The 15,553-nt window shown below is 40.5% G+C and overlaps 1 protein-coding gene across 2 annotated transcripts in view; it reads right to left on the bottom strand.

The window, feature by feature from the left end:
• The window catches only part of Slc12a2 (solute carrier family 12 member 2), a 74,455-nt gene that overhangs the window by 13,135 nt on the left and 45,767 nt on the right, over positions 1-15,553 (bottom strand). For both annotated transcript variants that reach the window (XM_028891613.2, XM_028891614.2), the window contains exons 18-20: positions 8,807-8,913; positions 1,909-1,988; positions 124-249 (exon numbers count right to left, since the gene is read on the bottom strand). In XM_028891613.2, coding sequence (XP_028747446.1) covers positions 124-249; positions 1,909-1,988; positions 8,807-8,913 — 313 coding nt within the window. The remainder of the gene's footprint in view (positions 1-123; positions 250-1,908; positions 1,989-8,806; positions 8,914-15,553) is intronic.

Genomic DNA, 15,553 nt, shown 5'->3' with positions numbered 1-15,553 from the left:
TTTAAAATTGCAAACAATGTCTAGCTTAACAAAAGGAACTTTGTAATATGTATTATATTCAAAAGCCAATCCCCTCCAAATGAAAACAAACTGTTAAAAAAATCTTGTTTGAATGAAAATTACCTTTATGTGTAATAGACTTTTCACCAGATGATTTGCAAGTGTCTTGATCTGACTTTTTACTGTAGTCCACGTTTACTACCACATCCTTGGTACCAGGTGATTTTTCTTGTGAAGACAGTAATTCTTCTGTAGATATGAAAGTGAAAGTATTTAAAACAGTATCAAAATCATAATTTAACTATTCAAAGTATCATGGTTTACTAGTAAAACGATAACGAGTATCCCTTGTGAAATAGTAAGGTGTGAGGATTTCTTCTTTTCTTTTTTTTTTTTTTTTGATAAATGATTTAAGAAACAACCATGCTGTTTAAAATGACTATCTATGTAAATATGTCAGCTGCTAGGGGCTAAGCTGGGTTCTGGGGAGTAAGGAGTGAATGAGAAATCCACATAAAAACAATACAGTAGGCAAAACGATGATATGTAGGCTGTCAAGAAACTCTACTCTCAAAGGCAGTTTCAATATAAAAATATGTAAATGTGACAAATGTTCACATTCACATAGAGGACAAGTAACCCTAGAAAATTATTCCATAACTACAAAGCCAGTGTCAGAGGTACCACCTTTTCCTAACAAGTCGAGGGAAGGTACCAATTCCTCTTAAAGCATTTTCAGATTTGGCCAATACTTAATAAATACTGAAATTCAACTGTAAAACATATAGACACAATGCAATACAGAATTGGTAATCTGTCCCTAGTCCTCCTCACTGCTTTGTATGGATGGAGAAGGACAACAGAAGCTATGGGAGCCACGTCACAGCACTAAACTAAGGGTTAAAGCCCTGACCTCTTCACCGTTCAGGACAACCCTGAGGTACATCACTAGGCATTAACAGACAAGTAAACAGGCCCAGAAGCTACCCCTTGCCCAGGCTACAAAATTATGGGTAAAGGCTGCAAGTTTTAGAAGACATCTACCTGGGCCTAAGACCAGATCTTAGCAATGGGCAAAGCCTTCAAAAAAGCACTTCATAATAATCACAAACACATAGTACTTTTGAATGCTCCAGTCCCATTCAAACCCCGGTAAATAACAGAACTGAATAATCCACCATTCTCTTGGGTGACAGGGGCACCACTTCTAATCATGGAGTGTCAACGGGCGTGAGTCAGGCTCTCTAAACACGGTCTCAAGACTTCAGATGCGGTGCTGCCAGTCACTCCAGAAAAAGACAGTACATTTTCAGCGAGCTAAGCTTCTTTGTTTCAAGAGTTCAAATCATGAACAGATTACAAGTTTTTATATGCTTCTTGTCTATCTAACCTCAACTAATCTGATTTCATTAATTAACTGATAAGGGGAAATGGTAGCTATTCAATATTTTTAAATTAGCAAACCTTTTTGAAGGCTATGGAAATTTCCATTTTCATAAAATCAGCAAGAAAGTTATACCTTAAATTGGGTCCTAACCATCACTTTAAATGTATTCATTGTATTATTTAACTAACAGCTTAAGTAGTGATTTAAGTATCTTAGTAGTGGTTTAAATATTTTTTTCATCCTGTTTTTTAAAAAAAAAAATTGGTTGGCCAATTTATAATCATAACTAATGTCTGCCTTTCTTAAGGCTATGACTTATACTGAATTTTATCCTCCATTAATAATCATCAGCCATCCTTTAAGATGCAGACATTGGTGGCTTCCCAGGTGTATCTGATCCTAAGATGGGAAGCATGAAGATGGCAACATCCAAGCCAGTGAAGATCGTGTACCAATAGGCACAATTTTTTAACAAAGTAATTGACACTTTTAGAATAAAATCTCATCTGAGGAGCACTGACCTTGTCCTTGGAGGTGTGATATGTCCAATCCTTCCTTTAGGCGGATAACCACAACTCCATACTGGATGTCGAAAGCATCACTACGGCAGAGGAAGAGAAAAATCACAAAATTGTTTATGTTCTATATAAAAAGTGAAAGGACCCACGGATCTCTAAAATGACTTTCTGCTCTGTTTTCTTTAATATGTTTTGAAAGTCAGAGAGAAATGAATCACCTTAGTTCCTAATCCCACACTTCTACCATACCCTTGAAACTATGCAAGTTTATATTACAGTAATGTGCCACATGATGCTCTGGTCAGGAACATACCATATGCATGCCTTCACATGCTGTATAGCCTAGGCGTAGCCTAGTTTTCTGTACCTACTCTCAACAAAGCCAGCTCACAATGTACTTCCCAGAATTCACACCATCATCAAGCACCACGACAGACCCATGGAGCAGCTTTTTAGAGCAGGCACAGATTTGTTTGGTAACTGTTGCTGTTTGGCTATTTATTTATTTTTAGATTTTATTTTATTTTTCTTTATGTGTCAGTGTGGAGGCATGCACACTTAAGTGTCTATGAGAACAGAGGCCAGAAGGACTGGATCTCCCTCTAGCTGGAGTTACAGGCACCTGGAGTGGGCTCTGGGAATGGAACTTGGGTCCTCTGGAAGAGCTGAGTGGTCTTAACCACTGTACCATCTAGCCCCATCCAACAGTATTTTTATCTTGCAAGGCAATATGACAGAAAAGAACCATAACAGCAATCCTACTGCACTTAAACTTAGGTGTATTCCTTTGAAGCTAAGAGAAACATCTGAAGATGAAGAAATGGATCTTACTGAGAACAGCTTTTAGTGTACGAAGACATTTCTGAAAGGATACTATCTGTGAGTGTGTTCATGTATGTGTGTACAGGTACTTGTGCACATTTGCAGAATCCACAAAGTCCCCATCAAGTGTCTTCCTCAATCACTTCAACTGTCTGAGCCTGGAGCCTATCACGTCAGCTCAGGCTGGCCCACACAGCCCAGGCTGGCCCACACAGCCCAGGCTGGCCCACACAGCCCAGGCTGGCCCACACAGCCCAGGCACTCTCCTACCTTCAGTCTCCAAGGCTGAGGTTAGAGGCGTGCTGCTACGCCCAGGTTTTCACATGAGTGCTAGAGATCAAACTCAGGTCCCTACACCTTCTTAGCAAAGCACTTCATCGGCTGAGCCATCTCCATACTCTGAGGGTAGTATTTAAAGTATTTTTACATTTTAGAAGCTAGTCTCGCGTCTGATTTGAATCTGTGCGGGTTTGGGGTGTGCTGTCAGTCTCTCTGCGGCCTAGTCCTGCTGTGTGTCTGGAAGATGCTGCTTACTTGGAGTCACCCATCACCATGGCTCTTACACTCTTTCTGCCTCCGCTTCCACACAGATCCCTGAGCCTTGAGGGGAGGGTTTGATAACGACTTCTTTAGGGCTTCGTGCTCCAAGTCTCACTGTCAGCGTGCTGTACAGTGGTGAGTCTGTTAACCACCGTCTTCTGCAAGGACTTTCCAGTGAGGGTGGTGCAAAGCACTGGCTCCTGGCACAGCAGCACACCATCAGCAGTCATGCTATTGCTAGTTTCTTTAGCACAACATTAGTGGCAGGCTTTCCCCTGGGGCCCAGGACCTCTCTAGTCTAAGGTTTTCTACCATGCCCAGGGTTGGCTGGCCAACACAAAAATGGATTCCATGGTTTTGTTTTATTATTTTTGTGCAATCTGTGTCTGGTTGGGTGTTCTGGTTTTTCTTTTCCTTTTTGAGAGAGAGGGAGTGTCTTAGAGTTACTATTGCTGTGATAAAAGCAACATGACCCAGAAGGATTTATTTTAGCTTATGCTTTGTCACTTCCAGGTGACAGTCCATCACTGAAGAAGTCAGGGCAGGAACTCAAACAGGACAGGAACCTGGAGGCAGGAGCTGATGCAGAGGCCATGGAGGGGTGCTGCTCACTGGATTGTTCCACATGCCTTTGTTTTGTTTTGTTTTTCTTCTGAGACAGGGTTTCTCTGTGTTAATAGCCCTGACTGTCCTCAAACTCTCAAAGGTCTGCTGACTTCTGCCTGCCAGTGCTGAGATTAAAGGTATGTGCCACCTGCCTGGCTCAGCCTGCTTTCTTATAGAACCCGGGAACATGAGCCCAGGGATGGCACCATCAACAATGGGCTGGGCCCTCCCCAACACCAATTAAGACAATGTCCCATAGTCTTATGTAGAGCCTGATCTTATGGAGGCATTTTCTTAATTGAGGTTCCTTCCTCTCAGATGACTATAGCTTCTGTCATGTTGACACAAAACTAGCCAGTATAGGGAGAAAGAACATGAAGCTGGGTGGGAAGGGAGGCAGGAAGACTTGGGAGGAGTTGGGGGAGGTGGGAAAATAGGATCAAAATATAGTTTATCAAAAAATTTTAATCAAAGATAAAAAAAGCATTGCAAGGATGTATTTATATACACCAAAACCTTGAAGGTTCCTCTAAGCACATACTTAAAACTTTGTAAACTGGGGCTGAAGAGATAGCTCAGCTGTTAAGAGCACTTGCTGCTGTTACAAACAAAATGAAGACTGTTTAGGGTATAACAAAGTCAGTCAGTGAGTCAGTCTGCCTATGTATCTACCTATGTATCTATTTATCTATGGGGGTAGAGATTATTTAGTTTTGTTCTTGTAATTAGTTAACTAAGGTCAAAGAGTCATTGTAAAAAGAAATTTAATAGAGATTACTTTCTCAATTATATCTTGAAGGATCTAATTCTAAAGAAGTAACCAATTATTTTAAGTATATAGTAAATCAACAAAATCAACTGCCAATTTTCTTTAGAGAATGTCAGGAAATAAACTTCGAACTTACCATAGATAAAACACCTGTATGTTTTTGCTATAAATTATAGGAAATGTTTTGTTTCAGGTCTTACATGTTGCTAATAAAATATATAAAAGCATACTCAATTACACAAATATTTAAAACTGCACAGAAATCATTAAGGGATAATTATCTAAGACAAAGATTGAGCAGTAACATGCTTTAAAGCTGCCATTAGCTGGGTCTGGTAATACAGACCTGCAATCCTCGTTACTGGAGAAGCTGCGTCAGGAGGATAACAAAGTCAGGTGAGACTTGGCTGCTGACTGAGTTTAAAAGCAGCCTGAGCAACTTAGTGGCAGACCCTTTCTCCCCGCCCTCCCCTAAAAAAAATGAAAGGGTTGGGTGTGGTAGTAAACGCCATTTGTAATTCCAGCATTTGGGTGGTGAGGACTGATCAGCCTCAGTGACAGTGAGCTCGAAACCAGCCTGGATGGTTTTGCAGGGATGAGAGTACAACCCTCATAGCTCAGTGGCATATCATACATCCCTAGCATGTGCAGAATCCTAGCTTCAATTTCCAGCTCTACACAACAAACCATAAAAATAACACTGAGAGCCGGGAGGACGGCTTGCTCAGTAGGTATGGGCACTTGATGCCAAACCCAACAACCCTAATTCAATCCCTGGGACTCACATAGTAAGAGAAGAGAACTTATTCCTGCAAGTTGTCCTCAGACCGCCACACGAGTACCAGGCATACCCATGCACGTACACATGTAAGTAAGTGTAGTAACATTAACAACAAGGTCATTAACTTCTTTTTTTTTTGTTTTTTTGTTTTTGTTTTTTGTTTTTTTAATTTTTGTTTTGCTTTTGAACTCACTTACCCCCCTCCTCCAATCCCCTCTCTGCCTATGCTATTAAATCCACAGGCAGTCATTAACTTCTAATGGCTTTGAAAGCTAGAGAATATCCTTCCCTATCTGTCTGCAAGTGGCCAAATGATACACAACATACAGAGCAATGCTAACTTCCAAAGCATTAAGACAGACCCATCAGGACCATCATGATCAACTACAACTACTACTAATGTAGTTGGTGTGTAATAACCATTTTCCAAGTGCCGCTTCTCTATTTTCTAGGGTAATTACTCCATCTCACTGCTCTTGATCCTTGAGAGGAAAAGAGCATAACTCACCCACTTTGATAGCTCATGATTTAATCTTTATGTGTACTGTTTTTCTTTTCTGAGGCACCACATATACAAAGTAGAGAACTAGACAGCTACAGTGGGAGTCTGCTCCCCAGAAGGTCAGAAGGCACAAGCTCCACAGCCTTTGACCTTCCTGAAATCACCTAACAATGGAAGGGTTCTTGTGTGTCACCTGTGTGTATTACAAATCAACATGGACCTTTTCAAAGATCAACTATGACCTCTGATCATTTCCGGAAACTTTTCAAATAAGCTATGAAAAAAAGCTATTAGACAGACATAGCTGGAAATCAGTAAAGGAGATGACTCCAATGAGTCCCAAGTAACCCCTATCAGAATTCACAGGAAAATGGGCCTGTGAATTCCGTCTGAGAAGCACTTTGCTAAAGACAGAATTCTCTCACTGATGTTTGTTTTGAAAGATAACTGTTTATATGCAAGATAATATTGCATGATAATGGCACAGTGAGAATTGTTAGTGTAAATTAGACTTGTTGAACAAATCCCATAATACTAGGAAAAGGAAGTACTTTTCAAGTATTAACAAGCATATCTGGCAAAAACAAAAAAAAAATTCTTTCATTAAATAATTCAGTTCTACAAAGCACTGGTAAGATTAAATATATACACAAGTCTATGAACCAGAACAACAAAGTAGCGAGAGAATAAAAGGAACTCAGCAGACAAGCTGTAAGAAGTTAGAGTGATGTGAAACCACCAAGACAGAGGAAATGAGAACCAACCAGCAGCTCAGAACGTCACATGGAAAAGGCAAACAAGTAACTCAAGGGATGAACCAGAGACCAGCATGGGGACAAAAACCATCTCTGCAGCTGCTCAGTGCAGGACACATGAAGACCTTACAAAGCGATACTCCGCCATCTGACTGTTCAGCCACAGCAAAAGCACAGGAAGAAGCCGGCCAGCTTACACAGGAAGCAGGGTCTTGTACACACCATCCTTGTTCACATCTAACGCATGCATCTATGAAAGATTATTCAGCTCTTAAGAAAAATGAAATTATGAAATTCACAGGTAAACTGATGGAGTTAGAAACATTCATTCCGAATAAGGTAACCTAAATCTAGAAAGATAAACAGCGTATGTTGGCTCTCATTTCCGGATGTTACCTTTGAGTATTCAGATACATGTGCTCCAAGTGTAATACCCACAGAAGTCAGGAATTTATTTAAGGAGGCACTGGGGAGAAGTGGCCTTCAAGAATGTGGAGATAGAGCACAGTAGTATAAAATATTAAAAGGGGAACAATGGAATAAGACAGATTAAACAGACGGAAGATGGGAGGCAGAGTAGAGGAGAGAATATGGGGAGGAGGGGTAACTAATATTCAAGTCCTTTTTAAAAAAAAAAAAACGGAAACCTACTGACTGTAGACACTTCACAAAATATAGACATATATAAAGAGGTATAATGGTGTTAACCCTACAATGGGGAGGGGGGATATCAACTACTATCCCATTCTAACTAACACATTACCCCAGTACCAAGAATGGGTTACCATTTTTTGAGTTGTTGGGCAATGGGGTCACAGAGACCTCCAAGTATTACAAGCTAACCTCCTTAACTTGATGCTAAAAACCCGCTGAAGATACCACATACTTGAATTACAGATATGGAGACATCAAGTGGGTATTCACCTGCTAGCTTCATCCTTACTGGCCAGTGATCATGTGCTGGAAGAAGGTTCTATGCCCAGTGCTAGAGGAGAAACAGCAAGCCTCAATCTCACCCAGCTATGAAACCTTGCAAGCTAGAACAATGACTGAATGACAAGAAAATGCCCACTGGTATAAGAGCGGCACAGATGTCATGGGAGTAACCAACCACTTTCCGACTGAATTTAAGGCTTTATCTATGAGACAGAACTCATACATGGCACTATTAAAAGGACTAAGGAATCTGTAGTTTGATAGATCATTGGTCCCAGGGGTGAACCCAATACTAGTCTGTTAAACGGACAGAGAACTGAGTATTAAAACTACCGCTAATGACTGATTGCTGCACCCACAGATTGGAGCATCTTTTAACCCACCATCAGAAGCCTCTCCTGGCAGTAGATGGCAATTAACAGACTCAAAACTGGTGAATGCACAGAGAACAAAAAACTAGAATGCTTAGCTCGAAGTCAGACATTCATACCATACTCTTTACCCTGAGGCTCAGCAATCCTTGCCAAAGAGAGGATGAAAGACTGTAAGAGCTAATGGTGGTGGACAACTTCAAGGAAGTCTTCTAGAGAAAACAGGAAAGCCGCACATATGAACTCACAGTGAAATGACAACATGCACAAGCTCCAGCCAGAGGGAGGATAGTGGACTTGTAACCCTACCATTAGCTGAGGAGCTACTGGCATCTGGGAGCAGGTGAGAGAGCAAGTATTTCTTAATGGGATCCCTGGTAGGCTGACCACACACCAGCTGGGCACAGGAAAAGGAAAAAAGAAGTAATCTCAAAGGTGAGTGAGAAAGGATGATAGAAAGTGAAGAGTTTAAGGGGGTGAGTATGTCCCAGATACACTGAAATTATTAAAGAATTAATAAAAATACAATAAAAAGGTAAGGTCAACAAACTATTTTACACATATATAAGCTATTTTGTAGATGTATTTGCATCTTTACATATACATAAGTACTTGTATATATGTTTTGTGTAAAAAGAGATCAGTATTTTGCTAAAAGATCATTATTTTAAAACCCAGACAATTCATGGGGTTCTTTTTAATTTTTATGTACCTATTAAAGACAGACTACATAAAAAAAACCAAGGTAAAAAAATGAAGGAATACTTTCAAAATTAGCATTTTTTCTGCCAAGTACGTAACAATTTAGAGCATACTTACTGAAATAAGTTTATATACATATCCACATCCCTCATATCTGCTTGTAACCAGTCTTTCTTAAATCCAAGGACAAGCGTGTTCGGTTTCATTCGACCAAGACCAGCAGCCTAAAATATATAAACACAACTTAGAATACAGACTATTTCCGGAACTCAGCCAGGTACCTGGCCGTGGATCTCTGCATCTGCTTCATTCAGTCACTGGACAAAGGCTCTATGATGACAGCTAGGTTATTTGCTAGGCTGGTCACCAGAGTAGACCAGTCCAGGTACCCTCTGGACCACTGCCAGCAGACCAAGGTGAAGCCCATGAGCTGTGGACTGGTGGCTGTGGAGCCCCATGGGACTGGACCAGGCCCTCTGGATACGGAAGACGGTTGTTTGACTCGAACTGTTTGGGGGGCACCTAGGCAGGGGGATCAGGATCTGTTCCTGGTCTATGGGCAGGCTTCTGGGAATCCGGTGCCTGTGGTGTGATGCCTTGCACAGCCTTGGTGCAGTGGGAAGGGGCTTGGACCTGCCTAGGCTCAGTGTGGTGGGCTCTGCTGACTCCCCATGGGAGACCTCAATTTGGGGATGTGGGGATGTGGGGTGGCTTGGGAAAGAGGGCTAGGGGGTGGGAGGAGGGAGGAAGGGGGATTTGTGGATGGTATTTGGAGTAGAAAGTTTCTTAATAAAGAAAAATGAAAAAAAACAAAAAAAACAAACAAAAAAGAATACAGACTATTTAATAAAAGAATTTTTTAAAAGATGATGTATTTCCAAATTGATAGTTTTTTTGTAAATTATATGTATGAAATTCACCCCAAATTATTTATACTAAACACAAATAAAAATGTTACAATAAAATACTTGAAAACTACTCAATTCATTATTATATCTTGATGACACAACCATTTTGTACTTTTACTAACCAAAATAACGTATTTAATTAAAAAAGTTGTATTCTCCACCTCCATGATGTATTTTAATAATTGTCACTAATGCCTAGATATAAGTCTGATGTCTGGAGTTCTGAATTCCACCAACAGGAAACTGAATTATTTTAATCACACTAATGTTCTTTTTGAAATCTGTGTGGGATCCCACAATAGTTCAAGTATTCTGCAATCTCACCAAGAGCTACAATGCAGGCCAAGTATAAGAGTTTGAAACCAGCCTGGTCTATATACAGTGTGTGTCATGGGCTACATAATATCGGAGGCAGATAGGAAGATCCTGTCTTAAAACACGTAACAGACACAAAAATTTGCAATTGAACATAATTAACAATTATCCCTCAAAGTCCAATAAAATCTGTTTTCTAAGGTTTTGTTTGTTTTTTTTTAAGTACTGAGAGATTATATCCTGGGACTGCAACAACACCTAAGTTTGGGGAGGAGGCTGTGACTTTTTAAAAATTGTGGTAAGGGCTGAGGAGACAGTTTACACGAAGACCTTAGTTCAATCCTAGAACCCAGTAAAAACCCAGGCCTTGTTTTTATAGCACACTCTTGTAACACCAGTGATAGAGCTAGAGACAGGCAGACCTCTGGGGCGCACTGGCCAGCCCAGCTGGACCAACTGGCTGGTTCCAGGTAGAGTCAAAGACCCTGTCTCAAAACAACAAAACAAGAGGTGGATGACATCCACAAGAATGGCAACTGAGGGTGGCCCCTGTGTTGTTCAAATCTTAGATGGTCTTTTAGTAAAATCCCAGATCCAGATATCAGGGTGAAAGCTGAAAGATCAGAGAAGCAGAGCAGCCAGCCACTAGTTCTTACCTCTACGAAATCCTCAGACTAAAGAGAGAGAGTTCCTGTTTCCTCAAGCCTTATATACCTTTTTCTGCCCTGTCATATTACTCCCTGGGATTAAAGGCGTGTGTGCTTCCCAAGCAGAGGCATGAGATCTCAAGTGCTGGGATTAAAGTGTGTGCCACCACTGCCTGACCTCTATGTCTAATCTAGTGGCTGGCTCTGATCCTCAGGCAAGTTTATTAGGGTACACAATATATCACCACACCTCTGGCCTAGATATACAAGTCCACACACATGAACACACACACACATGAACACACACACACACACACACACACACACACACACACACAAATGAATTATGGTATAAAGTTAAGAAAGTTACCATGTCAAGTAGTATTTATTATGTCCATAATACTGCCAAGTAATAACCCACTATTTCCAAAACTCTTTTATCACTCCAATCAGATATCCCACAACTGCTATGTAGTAGCTATTCATAGCTATTCATGCTCTCCCTTATGACATGTAATATACTTCTACCTAGTTATTTCATGAACAAAACCCCAAAACTCTGGTGTTTAGCTTACTTCACTTAGTAGGCCGTCTCCTAGGTTAACGCAAAAATGAGTACAGCTTTATTCCTTTGGACAGACAAACAGCCTTTTATTGTATCTACACCTCCATGTGTCACAGCTGCTTATCCGTCTATTTGATGAGGAACACTTCGGCGGCTGTTTATACTTTGTACCTTGTGGCTACTGTGCATGATGGTGCAGTGTCAAATATCTGCATAAAAAACTAACTCTGTTCCTTCAGTTTCTAGGGATAAATGTCAAAGAATGTGACACAACTGATAGTCATAAAGTCGCTTTTAATTTATACTTTTTTGAGGAACAATAACTTAATTTTATAACATCTATATCACTTTATACTTACAATCAGCAAAGTACAGGCTCTCATTTTTCTACAATCCCACTAATACTTTCTATTTCTAAAATTATAGCTATCCCAATATATTGACCTAGTATCTCATTGTGGTTTTTATTTTATTTACAATTCCTCTATAATTAATGATGTTGAAAATCTTTTCATGTTTACTGGAGACATATATAATTTTTTTCTTTACCCAAGTGCAGTGGGATATTCTGTATGTGCTGTGGGAGCCCGTTCTTGGGTTCCTCGTGGCTTTACCCAGCAGGTCCGCATAGAGGATGATTAGGACCATGGGCCTGAGTGCAGGTGTCTGAGATGGTCTGCACTTGGCTGTGCTGGGGGATGGTCTGTATGGCAAATGTGTTGCTCTGATTGGTCAATAAATAAAACCTGATCGGCCATGGCTAGGCAGGAAGTTTAGGCGGGACTAACAGGGAGGAGAAAAAAAAGAACAGGAAGGCAGAAGTCACTGCCTGCAGCAGCCGCCAGGACAAGGAAGATGTAAAGTACCGGTAAGCCACGAGCCACGTGGTAAGGTATAGATTTATAGAAATGAATTAATTTAAGCTATAAGAACAGTCAGTAAGAAGCCTGCCACGGCCATACAGTTTGTAAGCAAAATAAGTCTCTGTGTTTACTTGGTTGGGTCTGAGCAGCTGTGGAACTGGCGGGTGACAGAGATTTGTCCTGACTGTGGGCAAGGCAGGAAAACTCTAGCTACAAGTGTAACAATTCTGTTGTTTTGGTTATTACTTTCAGATGTTTTTAAATATACATTATAGATATCAAAACCTGTGGTGGTTTGAATGAGAATGGCCTCCATAGGCTCATATATATGAATGCTTTATCCCAATGATAACTGTGATGATGAACTGTTTGGGAAGGATTAAGAGGGGTGGCTTTGTTGAGGTGTGTCACTGGGGGGTGGCCCACCAGACCCAGTAAGCTCTTTCTCTGCCTTGTGCTTGTGGGTCAGGATATGAGGTCTCGGCTACTGCTACATCTCTCTGCCTGCCTGCCGCTGCCGGCCACCATATTCACTGCCATGATGGTCATAAACTCACCCTCTAAAACTATAAACCCACAATAAACTCTTTCTTCTATAAATTACCTTGATCATAGTGTCTCATCACAACAACAGTTACTAAGTTATTTAGTCTCTAAGACAAAACCCTTTATCGGATTCATTGACATATTCTCCCATTCAGTAAGTTCCTTTCACTTTCCTTATAAAGTCCTCTGCAGAGGGCATCTTAACTCTGGAAATGTCCAGTTTACTTCTGTTTAAGGTTCATGCTTTTGGTGTCATAACTGACTCCACTGCCAGATCCAAGGTCATGGAAAACTGAGCTCTGTTTTCTTTAAGTTTTATGGCTTTAGCTCTCATTTATGTTGGAGATACATTCTAGTTTGCTTTTGTCTATGGTTCTAAGTGACAACTTTAAATCATTTTTTTTCAAAACATGAATTCAAATATTTATCAGAGGCCTGGCCATGTGCCACCACCCTAAGCATTTCAGTAATTAAGGAGTAGGAAGTAAGCTACCCTGCAAGCATGCATTCATCACTCTCATGTACAAATTTAAGAGATCAAGATTTTACTCAGGATTTAAAACATCCTTTCCCCTAAATGGACCACCAAGAATATCCCACCTTCTTCTAAAAGCAAAACTATTTGCTGGGTGGTGTAACCACGACAGTCCCACTCTTTTTTTTCAGGGTAGAAGTGGAGTCAAAGGTGTTGAACAGAACCAAGCATTATCTTAAAGTACAACAGCTGTTTAACAGAGTTAAGTCACAAAACAGCCAGGAACTTGTTGATGGTACAAAATACTATCAAGGTCATTTTCTTGGGAGAAAAAACCATCATGTCACAATCCTACTATAATGAAAATGGCTTGTTTGTTTTGGTGAGAGGGATTAAGCTCAGGGTCTCACACAAACTAAGGATGCAAGCCACCACTTAGCTCCAATTTTATAAAATAAGGAATAAAGAGCTGTGAGACCCTCTGTGTACTCAGGCTTTCAATGGCATTACTGCAGTAACTCTCCCTAGGATTACTCAAATTTTTTTTTAATTTCCACATGTATCTCTTTCACCTTTAAAGCCTCTACTCAGTGTAGCCATTACAAAAGAGGTATTATTTCAACATTCCATGAAGCAGTAGGCATTTAAGAAGACAGTTTACTATTGAAAAAAAATCTTTCCAGAAAACACCTCATTAGTGTTTGACAAAAAAACAGTCTGCAGATTCGGACACAAGAGGATCACGTACCGTGACTCAAGGCCAGATGGGTTAACACAGTGAGGTCCAAGACAGAACAGTGACGTAACAAAAACTGCCACCGCCATTACCCACTGGTTCCAGCATATGACCAAGGAAGCGTAAGAACATTTTGAAGACACCACATAAGATAATTCTAGGCTGAAATTCTAAGTAAGCAATTGATGTGATGAGCCATCATGATGTAATTTGGAATGTTCATTAAGAACAATATCATTTTGCTATATAAAATATAGATTTAAAAATGGTTTTAGAATAGATGTCTACTGCCTTTTTAAAAAGAAAAAAGAAAATCCAAAACATAAATGAAGAAATGAACCATGCTAATGTCTCACTGTTAAAGTTCTCATTAGCAAACTAGAGATTAAAATTCTGTAATGAAGGCTGATGTCCTCATGCTGGTTTAATGATCACTTCTGATGGTCAAGACTAGCTAGACAGAAAGGAAGGAGAGGAATCAGAAGTATAGAGCGTAATTTCTATTGAAGAATCAATTATTTAAAACCACATCGCTAGAATACAAGGCAGTGAAGAAAAACAAGTACTTAACACTTCCTGACAATGATTTCAAAAAACAAAAACCAAGATAAACCTATCACATAAGTGACAGGCTTCCACACAGAAAGGGAACCAACACTCGCAGTGACAATACTCTGACTTCCGAACTCTGCAGAAGCAGTCAGCAGCACATTCTTAACAACAGCTACCGCCTGGCTGGGCCCTCCCTTCCAGAGGGGCAGTGCTGCGGCTGCGGCTGCGGGGCACCCCGGGCAATCACAAGAGATGATACTGCTCTGCTTCTCCTGCCTTCGCCCCACACTGAGGAACTCTCATGATCCAGGGAGGCATTCGAGTTGAGCATGGTCTGCACACTCAGGAGAAAGGGAGACTCTTGGGCCTTACCACAAACCTGCTTCCCTGTGAGAGGAAAACAAGAATCTGCTCTAGTGAGTGTTCTTTCATAAAAAGGATTACATATGTAAGTGGTTATCAAAATGTTTCTGTAAGTTTCACAAAAGCCAGCAGGATTAACTCATCACAAACAACCTGGATGACACCTCAAGTACTAAAATGTTACAAACTACAAAAGCTATACAGCACACAGCAACAAGCACACAGTTCAGACAGACAACAGAAACACACATGAAGACTGCATGTGTCTTCACATGCACTTTTCACATCTATTAGCAATTCTATTATCTAGGGACATATCCAGGGAACATTTTGCAATTTTTAAAAATTCAACCTCCATTTTTCATACACTTTTTAAGAGTTGCTATTTTTAACTCTGAGATTTACCCACAGGGATATGTGCAGTTCTTTTCACCTGTATGCAGAATTCTATACAATGATAGATGTCACATTTAAAGTATCTCATGTTTGCTGAAATTAATTATAATTGTGTTTAGCCATTACAAATGCTGCTGCCAAGTGGCAATAATGGATTCTTTCCTAAGGTCCATGACCTCACTAGCCTGGGTAAGCCGGCTAGGTTTCCAGTACCAGGGATGATTTCCCTCCTGATGAGTAGACCTTCTATCTAATTATGCATACCTTGCCATGCTGGTAAACTGTCATGTTTCACAGATGTTGCAGTTGTGTTCACTATTTAATAGCTTCCCTCCCTTAGCATCTGACATAGTATTTTCTGGAACTATGGAAGCTGGACTGCAGGAAAAGAGGCTTTGGGGTCAGACCCAGATCGAATCATCTAAGTCTCACACGTCCTAAGGGTATGGTGTCATCAGGAATAAAGGCCAACCCTCAATCCCTGAGAGACAGCCAAGG

The sequence above is a fragment of the Peromyscus leucopus genome, chromosome 19 (assembly GCF_004664715.2).
Source record: "Peromyscus leucopus breed LL Stock chromosome 19, UCI_PerLeu_2.1, whole genome shotgun sequence".
Lineage (NCBI taxonomy): Eukaryota > Metazoa > Chordata > Mammalia > Rodentia > Cricetidae > Peromyscus > Peromyscus leucopus.
Note: the sequence above shows the minus strand (reverse complement) of the source record. Positions and strands in the feature narration are given on the sequence as shown.